This window comes from Mastigoproctus giganteus, chromosome 9 (genome assembly GCF_048544385.1).
Source record: "Mastigoproctus giganteus isolate SK-2022 chromosome 9, ASM4854438v1, whole genome shotgun sequence".
Lineage (NCBI taxonomy): Eukaryota > Metazoa > Arthropoda > Arachnida > Uropygi > Thelyphonidae > Mastigoproctus > Mastigoproctus giganteus.
In genome coordinates, this window is record NC_143583.1 from 20723617 (window position 1) to 20747895 (window position 24279).

A 24279-nucleotide genomic window follows, 5' to 3' on the forward strand; every position below is an offset into this window, starting at 1 on the left:
AATTTAAAATCCACTCTAAATCAAAAATTTTGGGTTATTTTCCAAGAAGACCTAATATTTTGTAGGATTAAAAAATAGCCCACCTTTCTGATCAGCTTTGAAGCCACACGTCTAAATCATTACAAAGGATTGCTACTGGTGATTAATCACAACCCTGATTGTCACCTACAAATTTTGACATTACATCCTGTATCCCTTCATCCATGTCATTTAATATGATCAGAAACAACAGCAAGCAGAAGTGGGTTAACCAGTAATGCTTAATTAAAATACATATCAATTTTTGTCTGTTTACCGTGAAAAAATAGATATGGAATATGCAAATAATAATTATTGTTTTTAGAATTATTTCTTCAATGTGATGAAATTCAGCTAGCAGCTATTATAATTCAACTGTAACTCCAGTAAGTATTGAAGATGAATTGCAAATACTGTTAATTTCCAACCCTAATCCATAAGTGGAGTGTGGAATGGGAAATCTATTCTAAACTTATTTTAGCCTAGTAATAAATTTATATATAAATAAAATTTTAAAAATACTTACGCTCCAACAATGGTCACACTTCCTTCTCTTTCAGGATTACCTAAGCATTTTATACGACCAGCTCTCTCATAGAAAGATGCTAAACGAGCACCGAGATAGGCAGGATAACCAGAATCTAAAATACGATGGTTATTTCAGATTAAAACAAAAAACTTAATGTATTCAAATATATTCACTTCACAATACAAAATGAACAGTATGTCTTGAAAATGAAAATAAAAAAAGAAAACAAAAGCAAGGAGCACCTCTCAAACCAAAAATAAAACAACAATAACTGTGTATGACAATGTTAGAGGTTTATCTTTAGGAAGTAATACTTCTATGTAATAGTTTTATTAGCAGAATAAAAGCTGAACCTAAAAAAAGTAAAAAGAAGATTAATGCTAACTTCAATTTCAATATTGAAATTAATTTAAAATTTTGCAATTAACATGATATATAAAGAAACAAAAATCTATATATTAATAAGTTATGGGACAAAATAACAGAAAATAATTTTATTGTGCCAAGGAAATAAGGGAAATAAACACAGGATACAGATGTCTTCACAAAACTTGGTAAGGGAGTGAGTAAGTTCAGATAGCAGTTAAGGAAAAGAGAATAACATTCGAAAAATGTAAAAATACTAATAAAAGAGTCCAGACTTAGAAAGCTACTGAGGATTTAAAAATAACATAAAGAACACTGTAGGATGAACAAAATTGGAATTTGATGCTTTGAATTAAACAGTGGTAGGGGCAGGAAAAGGGGAGGGGAAGAAATACATCATATTATAGTTTTTTTATTGTTACCATCATGGCTTTTTGCTGGGCAGAGCTATTTTAATTTGCTTTCTTTTGAATGAAATTTAGGAAAAGCTTTAGACTCCAAGAGACAAATAATATTTATATTGATCTATCAAAGACATTTAACTTATTCTTATGGAGGCCCTAATTAAGAAATTAAATGTATTTCTAATAATAGTAAACAGTTCACAATTCATGCTTCATTCTCATAGATGAAGTTTGTCTAAAATAATTCTAACCATAATTTTATTTAAATAAGAATATTAAAAAAAAAAAAAAATACCAGAACATTAACATAATACTTGAAGAATATAAAGACAGCAAATGATAATGCTCAAACCTGCAATAAAGGCAAAAAAACAGTGAAAGAGCCTACAGTAAATCTTCCATAACAGAACAGAATATCAATCACAAATACTGACTCTGGATATAGGATGTAATTTCATTCTCTTTTATTAAAAATAATAATATTCCTACTCTCATATGCACTCAACAACTGCTCACACTTCACAAATAAATCTACTATTATTAAATAATGTTGTAAGAAACTGAGAAAACTCAAAAAACATTTTCGTGATACTTACCAGCAGGCATTTCTGCCAAACGTCCTGATATCTCTCTCAAAGCTTCTGCCCACCTTGAAGTTGAATCAGCCATCATGGAAACATTATATCCCATATCACGGAAATATTCAGCTAAGGTAATTCCTAAAGATATAAATTATAAATTGCTTAAATGGTGCAAGTGCATACATAAAAAAATTAAATTTCATAACGTAAAATAGGAACAGTCAAACTGTGGCCTACAAGCCAAATTTGGCACTTAGACACCTTAAGTGTAGCTCTCAACAAAATATGGGCTAAAAAAATTCATGACCCAATAACACTCTGCATTAACATGCACTAAACAATTTAAAATCTTGCCAATTCAGAAGTTTCTAAAAAAAAAAATTAAAAAAAAAAAAAAAACAGCAATACAGTAAAGAAAGGCCAATAATCTGCTTTATTTCATTTTAAAATGCTTAGTAGTACTGCCTTACAGACCATCATGCTGCAACAATCATATCACATGCTTCTTTAACATTATTTTTTCATTATTCTCTGAAACTAATTTTGGCAATAGCATTTTGATAAGGTGACTCCTGTAATGCACGATTCCTAAGTCTAAAGGTTGAAGAACTGCTTTACATTGTGGAGGTATAAATTCAACTTTAATGTTCTAATACGTGTCAAATTATCTGCTGAGCAATTATTAAGAGAAAGATTTTTTTTTTTTTTCTTTTTTTGTCTTTTCATTTGGGTATCCAAGTTTTTTAGCCATTCATTAAATATTGTTTGTGTCATCCAAGCCCATTTTCTTGCACAAGTATTGCAGATAAGTAATCAAACATTCTTAAAACATTGTGGATTTGCATATCTTCCAATGATCAATGGTTCCAGAAGCATTGCTGCAAAACAAGACAGTTAAATGCTGTTTTGATTTCTTCCACAACTCCTCTGCATAAATCTCCCTTAATGGTGAGTGTACAATTTGGAAGTAACTGATGAAATATCCCGTCATCTCATCAGCACTAAAAATATCACTGATATTGTATTCCGCAATTATCCTTTTAATTTCACTGGCATGCCATTTGTTAACTCAATCCTGTAGTACATCATTTTCTTCACCACAGATTGCCCTGGAAGCTATTCCATATTGTTCTCAAAAACCTGTTGTGCCATCCAAAACTTGCTTGAAAATTATCGCATCCTAAAAGTTTCCCAAAACCTAATGCCTTTTTGATGGACCACGAATTGGGTTATTTCTTGACCGAACATTTTGTAACCACAAAAAAAACAGCTTAATCAATTTCATCATGTAAAGCATTTTAAATCTTCTTTCTTTGAGGTCCCAAGGGTCTCTCTTTAATCTTGGCTTCAATGCTTTTAAAATTGTACACAGTATCAAAGGAACAATGCCAAATCTTTTTGCAACTTCACTTTTCTTCTTCCCAGCATGTACTTTTTTCCAAAATTGACAATTTTTCTTTTAATGTGAATAGTGATCATATTTAGTTTTTTTTTTACATTTTAATGGTGACCATGATAAAAAATTAATAAAATCACTTTGCAATCTGCAATAATTCTAACTACACTCAGTGCAGTATATAGCATGCTCAAGAACAGAAAAATGAACAATCCACGTGTGGAGTAACTCTAGATAATGCAAATAAAATGGCATTGATTCCAGAAATAGAGGATTTCTGGATAATGCAAAAAATGGCAACAATACTTACAAATTTCTTTCCTACAATCCATGTCTTATTGTTTATTTGTTTGTTCATTTCATAATGGATTATTGTGCTGAACTTCAGGCAACACCTAAACATCATTCAGCAATGCCGTTGAGGCCAAAACTGCTGAATTTAGCCAAAGTAAAGATACTTACCTACACCAAAGACAATTATAATTGGTTTGTTTTTGCTTGTATGGAATTAATTTTATTTTTATTGCAATAGCATTAGCATTAGTAGAGGCATATGATGCAAGAAAGCAAGCTTATTCAGCATCAGCCAAAAAAAAAAAAAAAACCCACTCCCATTTCACCCCTCCGTTCGTTCAAAGTACCTGTCCAGTTGAGCCTTAAATTTGTTTAGGCTATCAGCTTCAACAACAAGTGATGGAAGTCGGTTCCACCAACCAACCACCCGCTGGCCAAAGGCAAATTTCCGCACAACTATCCGACATCCGTCCTTCCTCAATTTGAATTTATGCCCTCTGAGGTGATTATTCCGAGCAAGATGAAGAATCCCATTGGCATTGAGCATGCTCAAACCATTAAAAGCCTTATACACCTCTATCAGATCACCTCGCCGGTGCCTAGTCTCCAGACTCTGTAATTTCCAAAACTTAAGCCTTTCTTCTTAAGAGCAACCCTTTGTTCCATTCACTAATCTTGTTGCCCTTCTCTGTACCCGTTCCAGCAGCTCTACATCCTTCTTGAAATGAGGCCTCCAGACCTGTATACAGTACTCAAGATGTGGCCTAACCATTGCCTTATACAAGGGAATAATCACCTCCTTATCCCTGCTAGAAAAATTCCTGTATATCATTGACAAGACACCATGAGCTACTCTTGCAGCTCGACTGCACTGCTCAGAGAACTTCATATCTGCCTGCACAATTACCCCCAGGTCCTTTTCATTCTCCACCACTGTCAGTGTAGTACCGCAGAGTTGATACGTTGCTCTGGGGTTACTGTTTCCCATATGTAGTACTTTACATTTGTCAATGTTAAACTTCATTTGCCACCTCTCAGCCCATCTGTTCAACCTTTCCAGATCCTGTTGCAGCAGCATAGCGTCAGTAGTGTCCTTAACAACCCTGCCAACCCATGTCTGCAATACTAGGGTACCTGCCCACCCACTGATGATAGGCCAATAGCCTTGAAACATGTCTGGGTGGTGGTACTCACTGAGAATAAGTAACAATAGCCTTCTCTATTAGTGAAGCGTTACTTATTCGAGGTAGTGCAGCATCATGGCAACTCGTCGTGAAGGCAGAGCACAATATGAGAAAGAGCAAATGATGCCCACAACAACTACTTTGTAGTTTTTTTAAGAGTGTCTATGGTGTATCAAAACACCGATATTATATAGATACTAAACTCTTAAAGTATTATGCCATGTGCATTTATTTATTTTAAATATTAATTTGTATGTATCCCATGCATTTTTCTTCTCTGCCACATGCCTCATTAGTTCATCTGACAACCATTTAGGCCTAAACCTTGAACAACATTTCTTAGTTGGTATGTAAAGCCTGGTAGCCTCCAAGATTAGTTCCTTGAATGCTTCCCATTTTGAGTTCGCTGTTGGTAACATCATCAGTTGGTCCCACTGTATAGAATTTAAATACTGTCTCAGACCATCATAGTCGCCTTTACAAAAACAAAAACCCTTCCCTTTACCTCTGATGGTAGTTACCTCCTTGAGTAAATCCCACTTCAACACACTGTGATCACTGCCACCTAGTGGTTCATTTATCTGCAGATTCTTAATGCATGAAGAATCACTACTGATAATCAGATCAAGAGTATTGCTCCCTCTTGTTGCCTCACGAACATGCTGATGTAGAAAACAATCATCCAATAAATCCACAAAAGCCTGGCTAGTGTGCAAGTGACCAACCCACAAATTCCAGTCAATATCTGGGAAATTAAAATCCCCCATTATAAGACTCTCTGATTTACTGGCCCACTCTATTTCCCTGTACAATATCTTAATATACTCATCAGAGTCATTAGGCCTATAGCACACTCCTACTCTCAATTTTGATCTCCCAATGCTTATGTCACACCAAACTGACTCAACACTGCACTGTACAGCAATGTCGACTGGCTTCACTTCCTTGGTTTTTATGTGTTTCTTAACTAATAGCATAACCCCTCCCCCCTTCCTATCCTGTCTATCCTTTCTGTAGACGTTGTACTCCCCAAATTCCAGTTCTGCATCCCTTATATCTGTGTGACAGCACGTCTCTGATATCCCGACAATATCTGCCTTTGATGTTTTGAGCAATACCTCAAATTTATCAAATTTGTTTACCCAACTCCTAGCATTGGTGTACACGCAAGTATACCTGCACCTGTTTCTATTCTTAGCTACCCTAACACAACCCATGTGTTTACTTGTACCGCAATGGCTCCCAGCAGTCTCTGAAATATCATGCATCTTGTTTTTCAGGCTTCTGCTCATTCTAATAGAAGCAGTGCAAGAATCTCTTTCACCTCTGCCAGTGGCTACTGTCAATCTATTGGTCTTTGTCTCCCCCCCCAAGCTAGCAGGTTTCCGACCCACCTAAGACTGCCTCGATAGCATCAGCAAAATTCTTGCACCCTTTCTATTTAAGTGTATCCCATCCCTGTAGAAGCAATCTCTCCTGTTAACAAGTACAGTCCAGTTAAAAAAAATTCTACCCCTTGAGCCTTGTACAATCTTTCCAGGGCCGAATTGATCGACAAGGCTCTCATCATATACTCCCTCCTATCGTGTCTGGGCAGAATTGCAGACACTTTCAAATTCAACCCTAATTCTCGGCTTTTGTTCAACAGTGACCTGTACTTGTTAAGTAATTCTGCCGGTCTCCTACTCTTAATTTTTTATTAGAATTAGAAGAGGCATATGATGCAAGACAGCAAGCTTATACAGCATCAGCAAAAAAAAAAACTTCCCACTTCACCCATCCATTCGCTCCAAAACTTTGTCCATTTCTTCCTTGAATTTATTAGCATTAGCATAGGCATATGATGCAAGAAAGCAAGCTTATGCAGCATCAGCCAAAAAAAAAAAAAAAAAAAAAAAAAAAAACACTTCCATTTCACCCCTCCGTTCATTAGAAATACCTGTCCAGCTGAGCCTTAAATTTATTTAGGCTATCAACTTCCACAACAAGGGATGGAAGTCTGTTCCACCAACCAACTACCCCACTGGCTAAAGGCAAATTTCCGCACATCTATCCTACATCTGTCTTTCCTCAATCTGAATTTATGCTCTCTCAGGTGATTATTCTGAGGAAGAGGAAGAATCCCATCAGCATTGAGCATGCTCAAACCATTCAAGGCTTTATACACCTCTATCAGATCACCTCGCTGGTGCCTAGTCTCCAGACACTGTAATTTGCAAAACTTAAGCCTTTCTTCATAAGAGCAACCCTTTGTTCCATTCACTAATCTTGTTGATCTTCTCTGTACTCGTTCCAGCAGCTCTACATCCTTCTTGAAATGAGGCCTCCAGACCTGTATACAGTACTCAAGGTGTGGCCTGACCATTGCCTTATACAAGGGAATAATCACCTCCTTATCACTGCTAGAAAAATTCCTGTATATCATTGACAAGACACCATGAGCTACTCTTGCAGCCCGTCTACACTACGCAGAGAACTTCATATCTGCCTGCACAATAACTCCCAGGTCCTTTTCATTCTCTACCACTGTCAGTGTGTGTGCCAACCGGGCTAGCCAGGTAGGTAAAGTGCCTGCCTGGCAACCCAAAGGTTGCAGGTTCGATTTCCGCCTCGGGCTTGGATCACAGTAAAATGCAAAAACTTTGGGAGGTGCATTATGGCCATAGAAGCTGATGCACCAACAACTAACAAGGAGAACAAGGAGGAGAACTGTCAGTGTAGTACCACAGAGTTGATATGTTGCTCTGGGTTGATACGTTTCCCATATGTAGTACTTTACATTTGTCAATGTTAAACTTCATTTGCCACCTCTCAGCCCATCTGCTCAACCTTTCCAGATCCTGTTGCAGAAGCATAGCGTCAGTAGTGTCCTTAACAACCCTGCCAACCTTTGTATCATCTGCAAACTTGGACATTAAGCTTGATATACTATCATCAATATCATTTATAAATACAGAAAACAATAATGGACTCAACACTGACCCCTGAGGGATAGGGTTCTGTGTTATTGCGATTTTAAATGTTTCTCACCAACCACGTATTAAAACAAGACACGGAAACTGGAATTTTAAAAACCTATGTGTTTACTTCTATATATTTACAATTAAAATAACTTTACAACTAAAAAGGATAAAAAAACATAAAATATACATCGAATGAATAAAATACATTAAAATACCGGGTTAAGAGCGATAAAACCGACCGTAGCTTTCGAAGGCTCCTGCCTTCTTCAGCGTTAGCTTCCTTGTACTGCGGTGCATCTTATGTACCAGCAGGTTCACGGTCTAAATCATGTGTTCTATTCTCCTGTGTACTGGGACCGGAAGTGGCTCGGAAACGCGTCATATGAAATCGTTCATCCCTTCTGAGGATTATAGCCTCAAAAAAAGGGATGAATCCGCAAACCTTTGTCTTTATTGATGTTCTCTGTCGAACTAATCCGCAAACTCTCGAGCCACTTGCAGTTCCAGAACCTATGCGCCCGATCAGTGATGATAGCTTCATCCGGGGAGATCTGGTGTTGCTTCTCCCAAAACTGCTCGGCCACGGTGGACTTACCATAATCTGCATTCCTTATTGCCTTAGTGTGCTCCCCCAGCTGTTCTTTGAGACGGCACTTTGTTTTCCCTACATAACATTCTCCACAATCCGGGCACTTAATACTATAAATGACCCCACTATCATTCTCTTTTTGAATGGGGTGACACGATCTTGTGCAGCTTCCAGTAAAGTGCAGCTTTTACTTGTGACACGATCGTGTGCAGCTTCTGGGCTGCAATCTGCATACAACATGTCTGATAATTTCTTAGTACCCTAGTTATATGCTCAGTTAAGCCCGGATAGTAGGGAATGTATGCAGTGGCTACTGGAGTGAAGGGTTCGCCTCCCCTCTGATTTTCTCCAATATACTTTTGTATAATCCTCTGTGGGTAGCCACACTTTGTAAGATCTGCTGTGACACGTTCATATTCTTCTTTCCTATCCTCGGAGATACTACAGTGCGATTTTGCCCTGTCTATTAACGCCCTGACCACACTGGTCAGGGCGTTAATAGACTTATGTGATTGGTCTGAGCAGAATTATAGTGTGAATACTGGCCTTTACACATCGGTTTCCTATAGACTTTAGTTTTTAGTTGCTGGCCTTCTCTACAGACCAATACATCTAGGAACGGCAAAATTCCTTCTTCCTCTACCTCCAAGGTAAATTGTATGAATGAATGGGGAGAAGCCATTTAAAAAATGCACCACTTCATTTTCATGAAGTGGTGAATTTTTACAGGTGAGGATTATACAAAAGTATATTGGAGAAAATCAGAGGAGAGGTGATCCCTTCACTCCAATAGCCACTGCATACATTCCCTACTATCCGGGCTTAACTGAGCATATAACTAGGGTACTAAGAAATTATCAGACGCGTTGTGTGCAGATTCCAGGCCGGAAGCTGCACACAATCGTGTCACAAGTAAAAGACCCCATTCAAAAAGAGAATGCTAGTGAGGTCGTTTATAGTATTAAGTGCCCGGATTGTGGGGAATGTTATGTAAGGAAAACAAAGCACCATCTCAAAGAACGGCTGGGGGAGCACACTAAAGCAATAAGGAATGCAGATTATGGTAAGTCCACCGTGGCCAAGCATTTTTGGGAGAAGCAGCACCAGATCTCCCCGGATGAAGCTATCATCACTGATCGGGCGCTAGGTTCTGGGACCGCAAGTGGCCCGAGAGTTTGAGGATTAGTTCGACAGAGAACATCAATAGAGACAAAGGTTTGTGGATTCATCCCCTCTTTGAGGCTACGATCCTCAGAAGGGATGAACGATTTCATATGATGTGCTCCCGAGCCACTTCTGGTCCCAGTACACAGGAGAATAGAACACGTGGTGATGAAACATGTGATTTAGACCGTGAACCTGCTGGTACTTAAGATGCACTGCAGTAAAAGGAAGCTAACGCTGAAGAAGAAGGCAGGAGCCTTCGAAAGCTACGGTCAGTTTTATCACTCTTAACCCAGTATTTTAATGTATTTTATTTATTCAATGTATATATATATTTTATGTATTTTATCCTTTTTAGTTGTAAAGTTATTTTAATTGTAAATATATAGAAGTAAACACATAGTTTTTTAAAATTCCAGTTTCCGTGTCTTATTTTAATACGTGGTTGGTGAGAAACATTTAAAATCACAATATGAATTTACCCAACCCCAGAGGCCTGTTTGAAGGGTTCAGTGTTGTTATTTAAGCTATCAATTCCAACAACATATGGAAGTTAGTTCCAGCAATCAACTACCTGCTGGAAAAGCATGGGACCATGGAGCTAAACTATCTCTTACTCCCTGATTTATCTGCTCTAAACTACGCTTCTTGTTCCCCAAATCCAAACTGAAAAAGCCAATAATTTAATGATGTAAAAGACATTGAAAGGAATAGTATTAGCAATGTGATGCAATGAAGCTTTGCTTCTTTGAATCACGTTGCTAATACTAATGAACAACAACAACAACAAAAAAAAAATATATATATATCCACTAAATCTGTCCATTCAGATTACTCACTTCCTCAACACTGAGTACAAGTTTTATTGTTGGAATAATTACTCTTTGGCTAAACGCAAATTTCCATACATTAATTTAAATTTTTGTCTCCTTGTGAGCATCTCTGAGAAAGATGTCATCAGCATTTAGTTTACTTAACTCTTTTAAAACCAGTTAGGTCACCATATAGATGCCTAGTTTCCAGAGACTGCAATTTACAGAACACCAGCCTTTCTTGTTAAAAATAACATTTTTTGGCCCCTGCTAATCTTTGATGCCCTTTCCTGCACCCTTTCCAACAGATCTATGTCCTTCCTAAAATGAAGCTTCCAAGGCTGTATACAATATTCCAGATGAGACATAACCATTACCTTATACTGTAAAAAACAAAGTATGCATTTTGCGAAGAATATGACAAAATGCATTTTGTTTAAAGATTTTATCTGGAGACATTCTGAGATTTCAAAATAAAGGATGTACATCATAAACAGGTCATGCTTTTGTACAACACAATGGAAAAATCTCCTCTTTGATCTAGCTCCTACTGACAAATTCCTATATATCACTGGCAGAACCCCATGAGTTGTTCTAGCACATGTTTGAACTGATCAAAGAATATCATGTCCAACTGTATAATTAAACCTAGATCTTTTTCATACTCTACAACTGGAAATACTGCAATGGAATAAATGAACTGCAGGGTGTCCAAAATGAATGATTTAGTAAAGTTCAAAGCAGAATTGGAAAGTCACTTTTTGACAATGGGAAATTTTTTTTTTTTTTTTTTTTGTAACAGATTAAGTAAAACTGCTTTCTCATGTCATTTAACCATGTTAGTAGTAGCAAATGTTGCAAGAAAGCAAGATTATAGCATCAGCAAAAAAAAAACACCACTTCCCATATTACCTGTCCAACCCCTCTAATAAGTCTGGTGTTTCCTTAAATCTATTCAAACTACCCATTTCCACAACACTAGATAGCAGTTTGTTACAACTACCTGCTGACTGAAAGTGAATTTCCATTCTATCCTGCAACCATCCATTTTGTATATCATTAATTAATAAATATTAAAAAAAGTAAGGGGCCCAACAACAACCCTTGTGGAATCCTGCTCACATCACATTAGCCCAGTGGTTTTTCAACCCTTGTGGAATCCTGCTCATCACATTAGCCCAGTGGTTTTTCAACCGGGGTGCCGCAACAACATTCCAGGGATGCCACGTAATTTAGGTTTAAGTTACTAAACTTATTATTTTTTTTAAATTTATATGTTTATTTCATTATAAAAAGGTGTACAGTATCTTTTTAATTTTGTGGTGATCTATAATTGATGTTTACTTAGTACCTCTATATAAAGAATAAAATTATTATATACTGCATACATATAATTTGTATTATGAAATGTAATTTTTATAATTATATTATTGTAATAACTATCATATATATATATATACATATATATATATATATATATGTATATATATATATATGTATATATACATATATATATATATATATGCAGAGAGAGAATCGGATCTAACAGGCAGAAAATTGAGTAGGGATGCCACAAAATAAAATAAATTACTTAGGGGTGCGGTTATTAAAAAAAGGTTGAACCACTGCATTAGCCCATTAAAGTGTAAATCTTTAAAGGCTATTTATAACCACTCTGTCTCCTACTTAACCATCCCTTTATCCATAGTAGTAACTTTTTCCTAATGCCACATTGCTCCAATTTATACAAAAATCACAAGTGGTACAAATTTCATAGCTTTACTGAAATCTAAGTACATGTTGTCAAATTCATTCTTTGCATTATCTTCTCTTTAACAGATCTATGTGGTGTGTGATTTCCTCATGTCTACACTCCTATCAAGATGATCATGCATTTCTTCTTTAAAATACTGATTCCATTATTTTCTCTAGCACAGAGGTCAAAATTGCAGGTCTGTGTTTATCTACTACATCCTTAGAATAGAAGATAATCTGGTGGCAATCAGTTCATATGCATTTGAAAGATATTTTCAAAAGCTCTACCAGAAATTTCACAAGAGCAGTTGCTGAAGGCAAACACTTTGTAAAATATTAAATGCCTCTTTCATTCTAACAGCTGATTTTCTTTAATTTGACTTAACTCTGTGTTCAATCATGTCTAGAAGGAGAAACTACTGGAGTGTACACTTCATTTTACTAGAACAATGTATATACTTCGTTACATGTTTTATAACATATAACATTTTATGTCACATATATACACTATTGTATAATTTGTTATTCTTAAAAAAATTGTGATCTTAAAAAAAAAATTCTCTTATCTGTTTTTAAAAAAGAACTTCTCTGATCTATCTTTAAAATAATCTGATCTAACTTAATGAAAACAAAAGTGTTCAACAACAGAAGAGCAGTTTTTTCAAAATACCTTTAAATGCAAATTTGTGTTTTTAAAAATTGTTTTTAAATTTAGTAGCCAGATAGAATCCTACAATACCTGTATAAATAGAAGCCTCTCTTGCTGCTACAGGCATATTAGATGTGTTAGCTACTAAGGCTGTACGTTTCATGATGGATTCAACATTATTATCAATTTGTACTGTCAGCTGTAAATATACATATAGTATTGTATTTAATTCTAAATACTACAATTTAAAGAATTTAAAATCAACTTTTAATATTTAAGTTATGTATTAAACCACAAGTTACTAAGAGATTGAGACAACCGAAAACAAAGTCGTCGTAATTTTTTTTCCTCTCAGGAAGTTTAGTATAACAAATTATTTGCTAACTAATTTCATGAAGAAGTGAATATCTTGGCATACTCGCTAATGTTTTTAAATTCATATCTGCAATAGTTATTTAAAAATACTCAAATGAACATTAATTTATCATGCATACCAGACTTAAAGGAAAATATGCATACTATTAAAAACTAGTGTATCCATGGCAAATATGTCACCAAAACTGTTTCAGAGAAGAAGTAAAGATTAATATTAAAGTAATTGCAAAACCTCTCCCACAACTCCCTTTGCCACAAGCTAAAATGTCAGTGAGATGTCTTCTTCTAGTCATCCAAATACATCGATTTTGTGCTCTACAAGCAGTATCGAAAAGTGTCATGCCGAGAACATCACTGATCCCAGCTTCCACCTAGTTGCAGATCTTCTTCTGCTCCTCTTGCCCTCGATTTTTCCTTCCATTATATTCTTCAACAGAAAATTATCCCTCCTGACTATGTGTCCAAAAAATTTGAGTTTTCTTCTGTTGAAGAAGAATTTTAGGCCTGCCAATTTTATTCACTGCCCACTCATCTGTCCTTCGATCAAGGTAAGATAATATGCAGTATTCTCCTGTAACACCACATTTCAAATGCCTCAATTTTCTTCTTGTCAACTCTTTTCAGATTTCATCCTTCACATCCATATGTGGCAAAATGAAAAATTTTCAAATCAATGATTCTCAGTTTCATCTTTAGGGGCAGATCTTGACTCCATAATTTCCATCAGATCAGTGACCAGCGTTTGTCTGTCTTCTCTTTACATCATTTAAGCAGTCACCATTTTTTATTTATTCTTAATCCTAACTAATCATATTCATCAACTTCTTCGATAACTTGCCATTAACCTTCACTTTGCTGAAACCGAGATTATCACCACAATTTTAGTTTTACTCACATTCAGAAAATCTTTTTCTTACTTTCTTCACATACTCTCCTAAGAATTTCTTTCAGATGATGCTTGGAATTGTAAATTAGCAGAGTATCATCTGCAAAATGTAGGTTGTTTATCTTCAGTCCTCCAATTTTGATGCCAGTGTCTAAATCTTCCAAAGCTTCACACATGGCATCTTCAGCATAAAGATTAAAAAAAGGTGAGGTGACAAAATGCAGCCCTGCCTGACAACCTTTATCGATTTTGAAAAAGTCAGTGTTTCCCATGTTGGTTCTTGCAGTTCTATACTATACAACTTTTGTCTTAATAACATCATACATATTCTTAGTGTTGTTTTGTTTGTATAGTAAAGATACCTTTTCTTGGTATAGTAACTTAATCAGCTGAATTATGTGGACTGGGAATCCCATAATTAGTCATTTCCCATAGTTTCTCATTTTGAACACAATCAAATGCTTTTGAATAGTCTATAAAACACAAAACAACTGGAAATTTCAATTCTTTGCAATTTTAAACAATCAGACATAGGCTTAAGATCTGATCTCCGGTTCCTATGCCCTTTCGGAAACCTGCTTGCTCTTCTTTCTTCTTAGAGTCCTTAATTACATTAAGTTTTGGACAGAACTTTTGTCTTAATAACATCATACATATTCTTAGTGTTGTTTTGTTTGTTGTGGTATTCATTTTCTTTGCATTTTCGACTGCATTTCATTATAAAAAGGTGTACAGTATCTTTTTAATTTTGTGGTGATCTATAATTGATGTTTACTTAGTACCTCTATATAAAGAATAAAATTATTATATACTGCATACATATAATCCTGTTTGTCCTGGCTTAATCAGTGCTTGATGACTTTGCTCAGTTTCTGACACTTAATTTCCTTTAATATTGAAGGAAATGAAGTGTCTTCTCTGTTCAATAAGTTTAAAAGTGGCTTCTGTAATATCCATGGCTTCCTAATCTTTTTCCTTTCTCTAATGTATCTATTTGCCAAATCCTTAATAATGCTTTTTGTATTTTCCCACATTTCCTCAGGCAAATATTTCTTCATCCAGTTGTAATAGAGCTTGTAAATGGCTGCTCGTTTCGATTATATATTCATTGGGAATATTTTCTATTATCCAGTTGTCTAGGGAAAACGGTATTCGTGACCTTTTTCAGCTTCAGCTTTGAGAATAATGTGAAGTAGTTGATAATCACTGCCCCAATCTGCACCAGGAAATGTCTTTACTGTGATAACACTGGAATACCATCTTTGCAGAATAAGGATGTAATTAAGTTGATTCCTTGTTTTATAATTTCTATGTGTAGAGTCTTCTCAGGTGTTGCTGAAAGCAAGTGTCAAAGATCAACTGAATTTTGTCATCTGACAAAATTCAATTAATCTTTCTCCCCGTTCATTTCTGTTGCCAAGACCAAACCTTCTGCATTCCAGACTAGAAGAAACTGTCTTGCATACTTTTGCATTGAAATCATCCATGAGTATCAAAACATCCTTTTTTGGGACCAGGTCAAGAGAACATTCCTTTTTCAATATAACAGCAACACCATGTTCTTTTACTTGGTCACTTCCAGAAAAAACAACCAAAAACCCATTTTTAGTGTTGAAATGACCCTGTCTTGTCCACATGACTTTGGTTCTCCTAAAATGTCAAATTTGTACCTGTCCATTTCATTGATGACCACTTCCATCTTGCCTTCTTTTAAACTTTTTACATTCCATGTGGCCACGTTTACCATCTTTCTTAAATTTAATCCTGCAAGGCACAGTGACATCCAGGATCTGATTTACAGCAGTCTTTGTTGTAGTCTCTGCAACATCAGATAATGTGGTGGTGTGCCATTGCCTTCCACATGGCCAATTTTGAAAAGGGCCAGAATTAATCACAGGAACAGTGGTATGGAATGTTTTAGGTTTGACTATCATGGATCCCATGAAATGTTAGAGAAGAGAAAGTTGACTGTAGTAGAGCTCTGCTTACTGCAGAAAGGCTGGTTACAACTGGGCTTCGCCTAGTTCCCAGAGGTCACTGTTTGGAACTGCATCACCTGCAGCCATTCATCCTCTAGGCATGACAGTCACCATAGGATCAGGTTTTTGTTTTGTTTTTTGTTTTTTTTTGAGCCAAAAAATTTACTCCTATAGATCCACCGTGTTTTGTGTTAACAGGTTCACCTCAGGAAGGATGCAGTTCTTCACCACACACAGATGGTCTTAGGTAAGGAGAGGCTATGTATGACACACCTTTACTCCTTGGACAAAGTAAGGACCAGAACTAAACGTGATGGTGAGATGAAACTCTGTCCTTGGCCCCCAGTGGGACATACTTGGATAATAAAATACAGGCACTCCCCGACTTGCACAATAATCGACTTTAAAAAAATTGCGGGAATGTATTTTGCATCCCATAGGAATAAATGGAGGTATTTTGAAAATATCATAATGTGAACCCAATAACACGTTTTTTTGGTAATTCCTTCCAAGCCCTCAAAAGTTGAAATTTTTGCTATATAACTAAGCTATTCATCTCTGTAAAAGGTCATTTTTATAACAGAATTTGCACTACACTTTCATCATTATCATATGTTCCATTATAAGAATCAATTTTGAATGCTTTTGGGATATTTTTCTAAAGCACATTTCTGGAGGTCACAACCATAAAACAATAAAAACAATTTACACTTTCCAGTTTATTGGGCTTTTCTGTTGGTGCAATCTATTATAAATGGGTAGTAATCTGTCTTATTGCATTTGCGAAAATATCAATAACTGGAATTGTGTGGGTTTTACACTATTATGGTGAAACGTGTTGAAATCTTCATTGAAATCTTCAATCATATAAAAAAACAAATAAATTTTCAGAATCTTCTCTTCATTCCTATTTACTTATTACAATGATGAAAGGAAAGCAACCGACGGAAAGTGCAAGTGGTAGCAGGGCTAGGAAATGAAACAAAATTGATTTAGAAATGAAGGTGCAAATGATTAAGAAGTACGAAGCAGGACAATGTTTGTCATCTATTGCATGGGAATTAGGTCTTACTGCTTCAATAGTGAAAACTATTTTAAAGGACAATGCATATAAAAGAACATATTAAAGGAGCAACAGTGATCACAAAACAGCATTCAGCTGCTATGTCGGAGATGGAAAAGCTATTAATAATGGAAAATCAAATTCAGAAGCAAGTGTCCCTGAGGTGTTTGTACTGGCACTTTGTCTTAATCTTTTTATTGTACATTTTGAAGTGCACTTTTTCCTATTTTTCCTGCGCATGAGATTAAAAAATTTAATAAATAATTCTATTTACATGTTTGTTGAACATATCTTTTTTGTTTCAATCAAATTCAGTGCACAGTTGCGAATGCTGTTTGTTATTTGGTTTTTAGGAGCATTAGCAACTAAGGCCATATTGCTCCAGGATATGCAGTGGTCATTCCCTGACCTTTCCGCATCCTCCATATTTGGTTGTCACGGGCTCAAACCCCAGTCTAATCAAGAAGTGTGTGCTACGCACTGCTGCTCCTGCCCACCTGGCTACGGAGGTGCCTTGCGAAAGCTGCATAAGCATTTAGAGAAATTCCGATTTACGTAAAATTCGACTTATGTAGAGTTCCAGGGAATACAACCCTTAGGGGAGTGGCTGTACATTAAAAACAAAATGGCTAAAAATGCAATATGACAATTTTCTTACAAAATTATCAAATTGCATTTTTATGACTTATCCTTTAAAAAAAAATTTTAAATTATTGCACAGACAAAATTGGAATTATTCTAGCATATGCATAGTGAATATTTCACCAAAACTGTAATGGAACTGTTAAAATATAATAGAAATTTTCAAAACTGGTTGGAAAATTTTTTGGAATATTTTACTGCAATTTTTTTTTCCCCTCAATTTTACTCATAAATAAAACCTACTGCAAAAGGAATCAGGTTAAAAGTTGTCAAGTACCTGTGATGAACAATTTGCCAAAATAACAGAAATTTTTAATATTGACCAGAAAACGTTTTGGAAAGTTTTAGTGCAAATTGTTTTTTTTTTTTTTTTTTTCCCTTGATTTTACTGAAAAATAAAATGTATTGCAAAAGAAATTAGGTAAAAAGTTTGTTTAGTCTTTGAGTTATTCAAATTCAAAGTGTGTTCCAAACAGAGGGAAAGAAGCTGCTGTTGTTGTTGTTGGGTTTTTAGGAGCATTAGCAACTAAGGCCATATTGCTCCGTGGATATGCGGTGGTCATTCTCTGACCTTTCCGGATTCTCCGTATTTGGTGGTCACGAGCTCGAACCCTGGTCTAATCAAGAAGCGTATGCTATGCACTGCTGCTCCTGCCCACCTGGCTACGGAGGTGCCTAGGGAAAGAAGCAAATTATTATATAGATGAAATGCTTGATGACATTCACAGGACAAACTGCTTACTCTGAGTACTGCTTACTTACTCTTAGTCATCTAAGGTTATCAGCATGTATGCTATGGCACTGTAGTACAAATTATTGACACTTAACACATTCTCTTGTCAAACACAAAACTGCATCAAAAATGAACTGCAAGTTTTGTGCCTTAATGCACATATGTCCATTCAATTGCAGCTGATAAATGAGCACTGCAAAAGGAAAATCACACAAAACAAACAAATGAGTGATATTGTCACACTACCTGAATCAGGATTATTGCATTACAGCTGTGGTTTTGCTTATCGTCAATCCAGCACTGTCTAGAGGGTGGCATAAAAGTTGTATACTAGATTCATAGTTTCACATATTCTTTGCTTATGTTGAGGTTATTTTATCTAGTTAAGTATTTTCCACAAGAAGAAAAGGAAAAAAAGTTTTTGAAGATTATGCTTTCTGAATTTTAATTCTTTGGTATTAGTATTAGCAATGGCTACGTGGTGCAAGGAAGCCTATGGCTTAAGCTGCACCAGCCAAAAATAAATAAATAAAATAATAATAATAAGAAAATTTAAAAAAATATTTTCTTCTTATTATTATTTTAAAGTCTTTAGCTAGCTGTGTGCATAAAATCAAATGGTATGTAGAGTAGGATTCAAGACCAAGCTATCCACATCTTTAAAAAGTGGAAGCTTTTACCTTCTCTGAGTTTTCCTGTCACTGCTTAAATAGAACTGATTGATAATGTTAATTATTAGAAGATTAAAAACAGTAAAAGCTCCATGCTGGTGCAATATAAGCCCAGCAATTATAAACACTGATTAAAACCCAGATTATAAAACCCTAATTATAAACAATTATAAACCATGACTGTAACTACCAGATATCTGCTAAACATGAAGTGTCCTAATGCACTTCACGGCATAGGAAATACAATGGTTTCTACCTACCCACTTCCTAACAACACATCAAAGAATGTTGAAACATGGCAGGATGGTGAGAAGAACCAAGAACTTAAAAGTATTACGACAGTATTTATGTAATTTGCTTCGATGAAATTTTCAAAAATTTTGTAGAAAAAATATTCAGGTATAATTTCTACAAATCAACCATACTGAACTAAAAAATGTCCAATGACATATCACCAGCTTTCTTTGTCATCTTAAAGGTGTTTAGGTCATTAAATAAGAACTGATTTTTAAAAATATGAGCAGCCTAACTACTTATTCCCACCAAATGGTGCTTTGTGTATTCTGTAGACGAGGTGGCTAAAATTAAAATAAGCCTATTTCAAGATGTACAGTAAACAAAGCATCGGATAAACATAATATATAACTGGGGGATGGATAGATAGTTGGTTCCAAAACTCAAAATAAAATGGCAAATAAAATAGGCTTTAACTGCCTATTTTGTCATATATTTTGCAGTCAAGTAAAAAGCTGAAACTAAATTATTCCTTGACCTATGGTAGAATATAACTGATGTGCTCTATGATGCCTACCTTTTTCCCATTGCTAACATAGGAAAATCATTACAGTACACATTCCTATAAATAACCCCATATCTAAGAACTAAATTTTACATTGACAGATTAACTTTTGATCTTCAAGGCTTGAACTTATGCCCACAGACTTTAATATAAGTGGGATCACCAACAGGTAAAACTGCTATTTAAAACCCAAAGTACGACCATGATAGATATCTTGAGATTTACTGGTTTCCCAACAGGTACAATGTCAAGATTTACAAATATGATATTGGGGGGGGGGGGGGAGTATATATAATGATCAATGTTAAGCATCACTCTTCCAGAACACCTTGAATAAGCTACTTCAAGAATAGTCAGATATGTTTTAAAGCTGTAAAATGCAAGGTTTTACAGCTGAGTAATAATAACTCCAAAATAATATAGACACTAAGAGCAGCTGGATGAAAAACAGTACAGGAAGAAGGGATTTGGGAATTATGATCCAGGCAAGAATGACTCTCTCTCTCTCTCTCTCTCTCTCTCTCTCTCTCTCTCTCTCTCTCTCTCTCTCTCTCAATTGTGAGACAACACTTGAAATACTGTCTAAGAAGCCACACCTAAACAAAAAAAAAATTTGAGCTTCTTGAAAAGGTCTAAAAAAGAACAATGTACTTAAGTGTGGTTGGAAAAAGTTTCCACATAAGGGGATCTGAACAGAATGAATGAATTTGAAATTTTCACAGTATTAAATTATGATAGAATCCAAAGGCATAGATTGTATTCGACTCCAACTCAGGAACTTTAGATTACACTGCAATTTAAACACCAATGATAAATTTTTTAAGCCTTATTTTGCAACAAGTTATACAGAACTGAGCATAACATTACTTATACCGGACTACTGTTTTCATACAACTGCCTCTATAAGAAACACATAACACAAAAATCGATTATATCCTTATAGTGACTAGGTTTTGCTACAAGTTGCTATCCTTTCTTAATGATAGTTACAGGTAACCATATATCCCAAATAAAAGTAAAAGTAGCAAGTTCTGTATAGTCCCACAAAGACTATACAGAACCTTTTTTTGTTTTTGTATTTAAAAATGCATGTGGACACATCTAAAAAAACATAGATCTATATGTAGCAAGAAATATTTACCTCAGGGAAATCCCTCAACACCTCAGACATTTCATTTCCTCTTTCTCCACAGCCCACATAAACAATAACATCACTATTGGAATATTTTGAGAGAGATTGGGAAATTACTGTTTTACCACAACCAAAAGCACCAGGAATTGCAGTTGTCCCTCCTTGAACACAACTACAAAAAGATAACATATGTCATCATTCAAATATTCAACAACATAATACTTGACTTTCCCTTACTGTTTAAGAAAAGTTTACATTATATTTATTTGATCTATTTATTATTTATTTCACATTTGACTCAGTACATTGCAAAATGTAAATTCTAACAAGCCATCTCACTGCAAGCAATAAATAAACTAAGAAGTTTATATGTAAATATTAGTTATGCACCTCACTCAGACTATATTATTTACAGATCAGCCTACATCTAATCAATGTCAGAGAGACCAAGTCTTAAAAAAAAAGTTATCACTGTGGCTTCTTAGTTTTATAAGCAAAAATTTGCCTGTTGGTAATGCTATCTGCTGAACCAATTCAGAACAAATGCTTCAAGTTACAGAACTTATATTAATGAATTGACAGACATTACAGTATTATATTAATATTACATAATACTGTAATATATTAATATTATTATAATACAGCAATACTAATACATTAAATAATTTATTATTGAAATGATACAATTAAAGGAACCAAATCACCTCAATGTAAAATACTTAAATTATTTATGGCTATGTTTCGGGAATTAACTGTTTCCAGCTTCAGGTCATGGTGCATAGAACATTATTTGAGGAGTAGTACTACAATTTTCAATTTTATGATACTTGATTAGTTGCAATGTATTCTAATTATAATATATTCCTTTGAGTGTATAATTGTTGTATAATTATTACACTTTTCCTAATAATTTAAATAACTCATAAATTAATAATAAATAAACAAAGAATTTTTGAAAAATCCTTAGAGTTACTCTCTAAATTAGTTAGAAGGGCTTACCTGTTAATGTGATCTGGGAATAAAGTCTTATCCAATCCAATCTTATCCGATGCTCATGTAACTCAACCTATGTTGGAGAAACATATGGAAAACTGATAAAACTATATGAGAACATAAGCAAGACACTCAACATGGCAGAATCAAAAAATCTGAAACAGCTGCACAAGCCCTTTCCTGCAGAGGTACATAGGATTTCTCCAACACCATAGGGTGCTCACACATAGAACGCAGGTGACCGCTTACTTGGAACCAGCAGCGACACGCAGCTGAAGCTGCTCACTGGGTATGAACACATAGAAAGCAGCGACCAGTGCAACTTCTCACTGGGGTAGGTTTTACGGGTGCTACTGTACTGGGGAACGGTAATCCCTTTAGCTCTCGGGTAAACCGCTACCGTAAAATTTCCGATTATCTCTTCCTGCAATTCAGAGGGTGTCCCATAATTTTCAGGTGAAAACTTATCAAAAGATAAATAATTAGGAGAAAAGAGAGAGAGCAGGTTGTTTACTAATGCCCATTGCAGGACATTCGATTAAATATCCGTTGGAATGAGCACTGAAATAATTGAAAGAGGAAGGGAATAATGTTTCTGCAGGGAAAGAATTAAAAATTTATCAAAGGAAAAAAAAATAATAATAAAGTTACGAAGTGTTCAGAAGTTACTACATATGAATACATGTTATGTATTGATAACAGTTGAAGAGAATAAAAAAAAAAAAAAAAAAACTGGAAAGATGAGAGGAGGTAGCATAGCTACAAATCGAAAAATGAAGCATAACAATCAAAGACAAAAAATAATATATTTTAAACGTAAGATAGAATTATATTCATAAGTATATTGTCCAACGCCGAGCAATCCTGGAGTCTCTTCCAGTGTGAAACACCAGAATTGAACAGAAAAAAAAAAAAAAAAAAAAAGACAAAATCGTTTTTCTTGCAATCATTCTTTTTTAAGCCTTATATCCGAAAGGATAGGGGGGTTACGAGATCTAGATAGAATTAAAAAACTAGGACACTTAGTTTTAAAAACGATAACATTTTAAAAATGATATAATTATTATTAAAAAATTACGATACAATCTTATCCTTACTGCCAATCATTTTCAGTAAGTTCGGATTACAAAGTAAGTAATTATAAAATGTTTTTCAGTCCATTTTGAAATTATATACACAAAAAATTTATTAACGAAATACTATTCACAGTATTTGTCTCCATATTATTTATAATGTTGCTCCATTAATGAAAATACATGCTCTACGTTCCATTTTGGGCAAAATATATATATATATACTATCATTGAATTATATTAAATGAAATTAAATTATAATAAAATAAGTAAATAAATAGTTAAGCATTCATTAGAGGCAGCGACATGCAATTCCTCCATATGAAGCTGAAATACATCCAATATGTTAAATTAAATAAAATAAAACATAATTTTATGTTTTATTTTATTTAATTTAACGAATGAATGCTTAATTATTTATTTTATTATAAATTAACTTTTGTCAACATTTAATAATTCAACAGTAATGGGTCAATATGCTAATTTAGCAACGCCTGTGCTGCCATCTATTTTCCTTTTTTCTTCTATATAAGCTGATTCAGCTTACAGTATGTCAGTGGTGTGGCTCTGCTCTAGAGTGCTGTCTGATCTATATTTTATTTCTCACTGCATAAGGACCACCGCCGTGCAGATCCTCTGCAGTGGTGGATCGATCGGAGGAGGGAGGGTGAATTGGTACTTCGATCTTTTCACCATGGCGACGATTTGTATAGCGATTGAAATGCAGCGATTCCATGACCATTATTGGCCTCGTGGTCCTCTGTCGATATGGGGCATGATGGTCAGTCTATTTTATTTTAATTAATTTTGATTTTGTTATCGTCTGGTAGTTCCTTTGACCCTCTTTTGGTGATATTTCACGTCTTTCGGAACTGGTACCTTTGGGGGGTACCGCTAAATTAATAAATAATTGGCATTAGTCTAAATTTTGTATAGTTTTAATTGGATTAAAAGTTCGAAATTATACAAGGGTTTACGGGCTACTATTTATATCTATTCTTTCTTTTCGTTCGATTGTTTATTTGGGTTATTTTTATGTTAATTTTCGCTCTACAGTTTTTGCCATACTACTGGCTTATGTTTTATTTTATTTAATTTAACATATTGGATATATATATATATATATATATATAAACTTAAGTGAGAATGATAAAAAATAAATAAAAATGCCAGCAGCATGGCAAGACAGAAGAGGGAAAATTGTGAAATTATACATAACGATCAAACCA

At 34.8% G+C, this 24279-nt stretch overlaps 1 protein-coding gene across 2 annotated transcripts in view; it reads right to left on the bottom strand.

The window, feature by feature from the left end:
- LOC150080074 (V-type proton ATPase catalytic subunit A) overlaps positions 1–24279 on the bottom strand; it is a 344703-nt gene that overhangs the window by 223292 nt on the left and 97132 nt on the right. For both annotated transcript variants that reach the window (XM_090381821.1, XM_090381822.1), the window contains exons 7-10: positions 20994–21156; positions 12795–12903; positions 1914–2036; positions 545–659 (exon numbers count right to left, since the gene is read on the bottom strand). In XM_090381821.1, coding sequence (XP_090237947.1) covers positions 545–659; positions 1914–2036; positions 12795–12903; positions 20994–21156 — 510 coding nt within the window. The remainder of the gene's footprint in view (positions 1–544; positions 660–1913; positions 2037–12794; positions 12904–20993; positions 21157–24279) is intronic.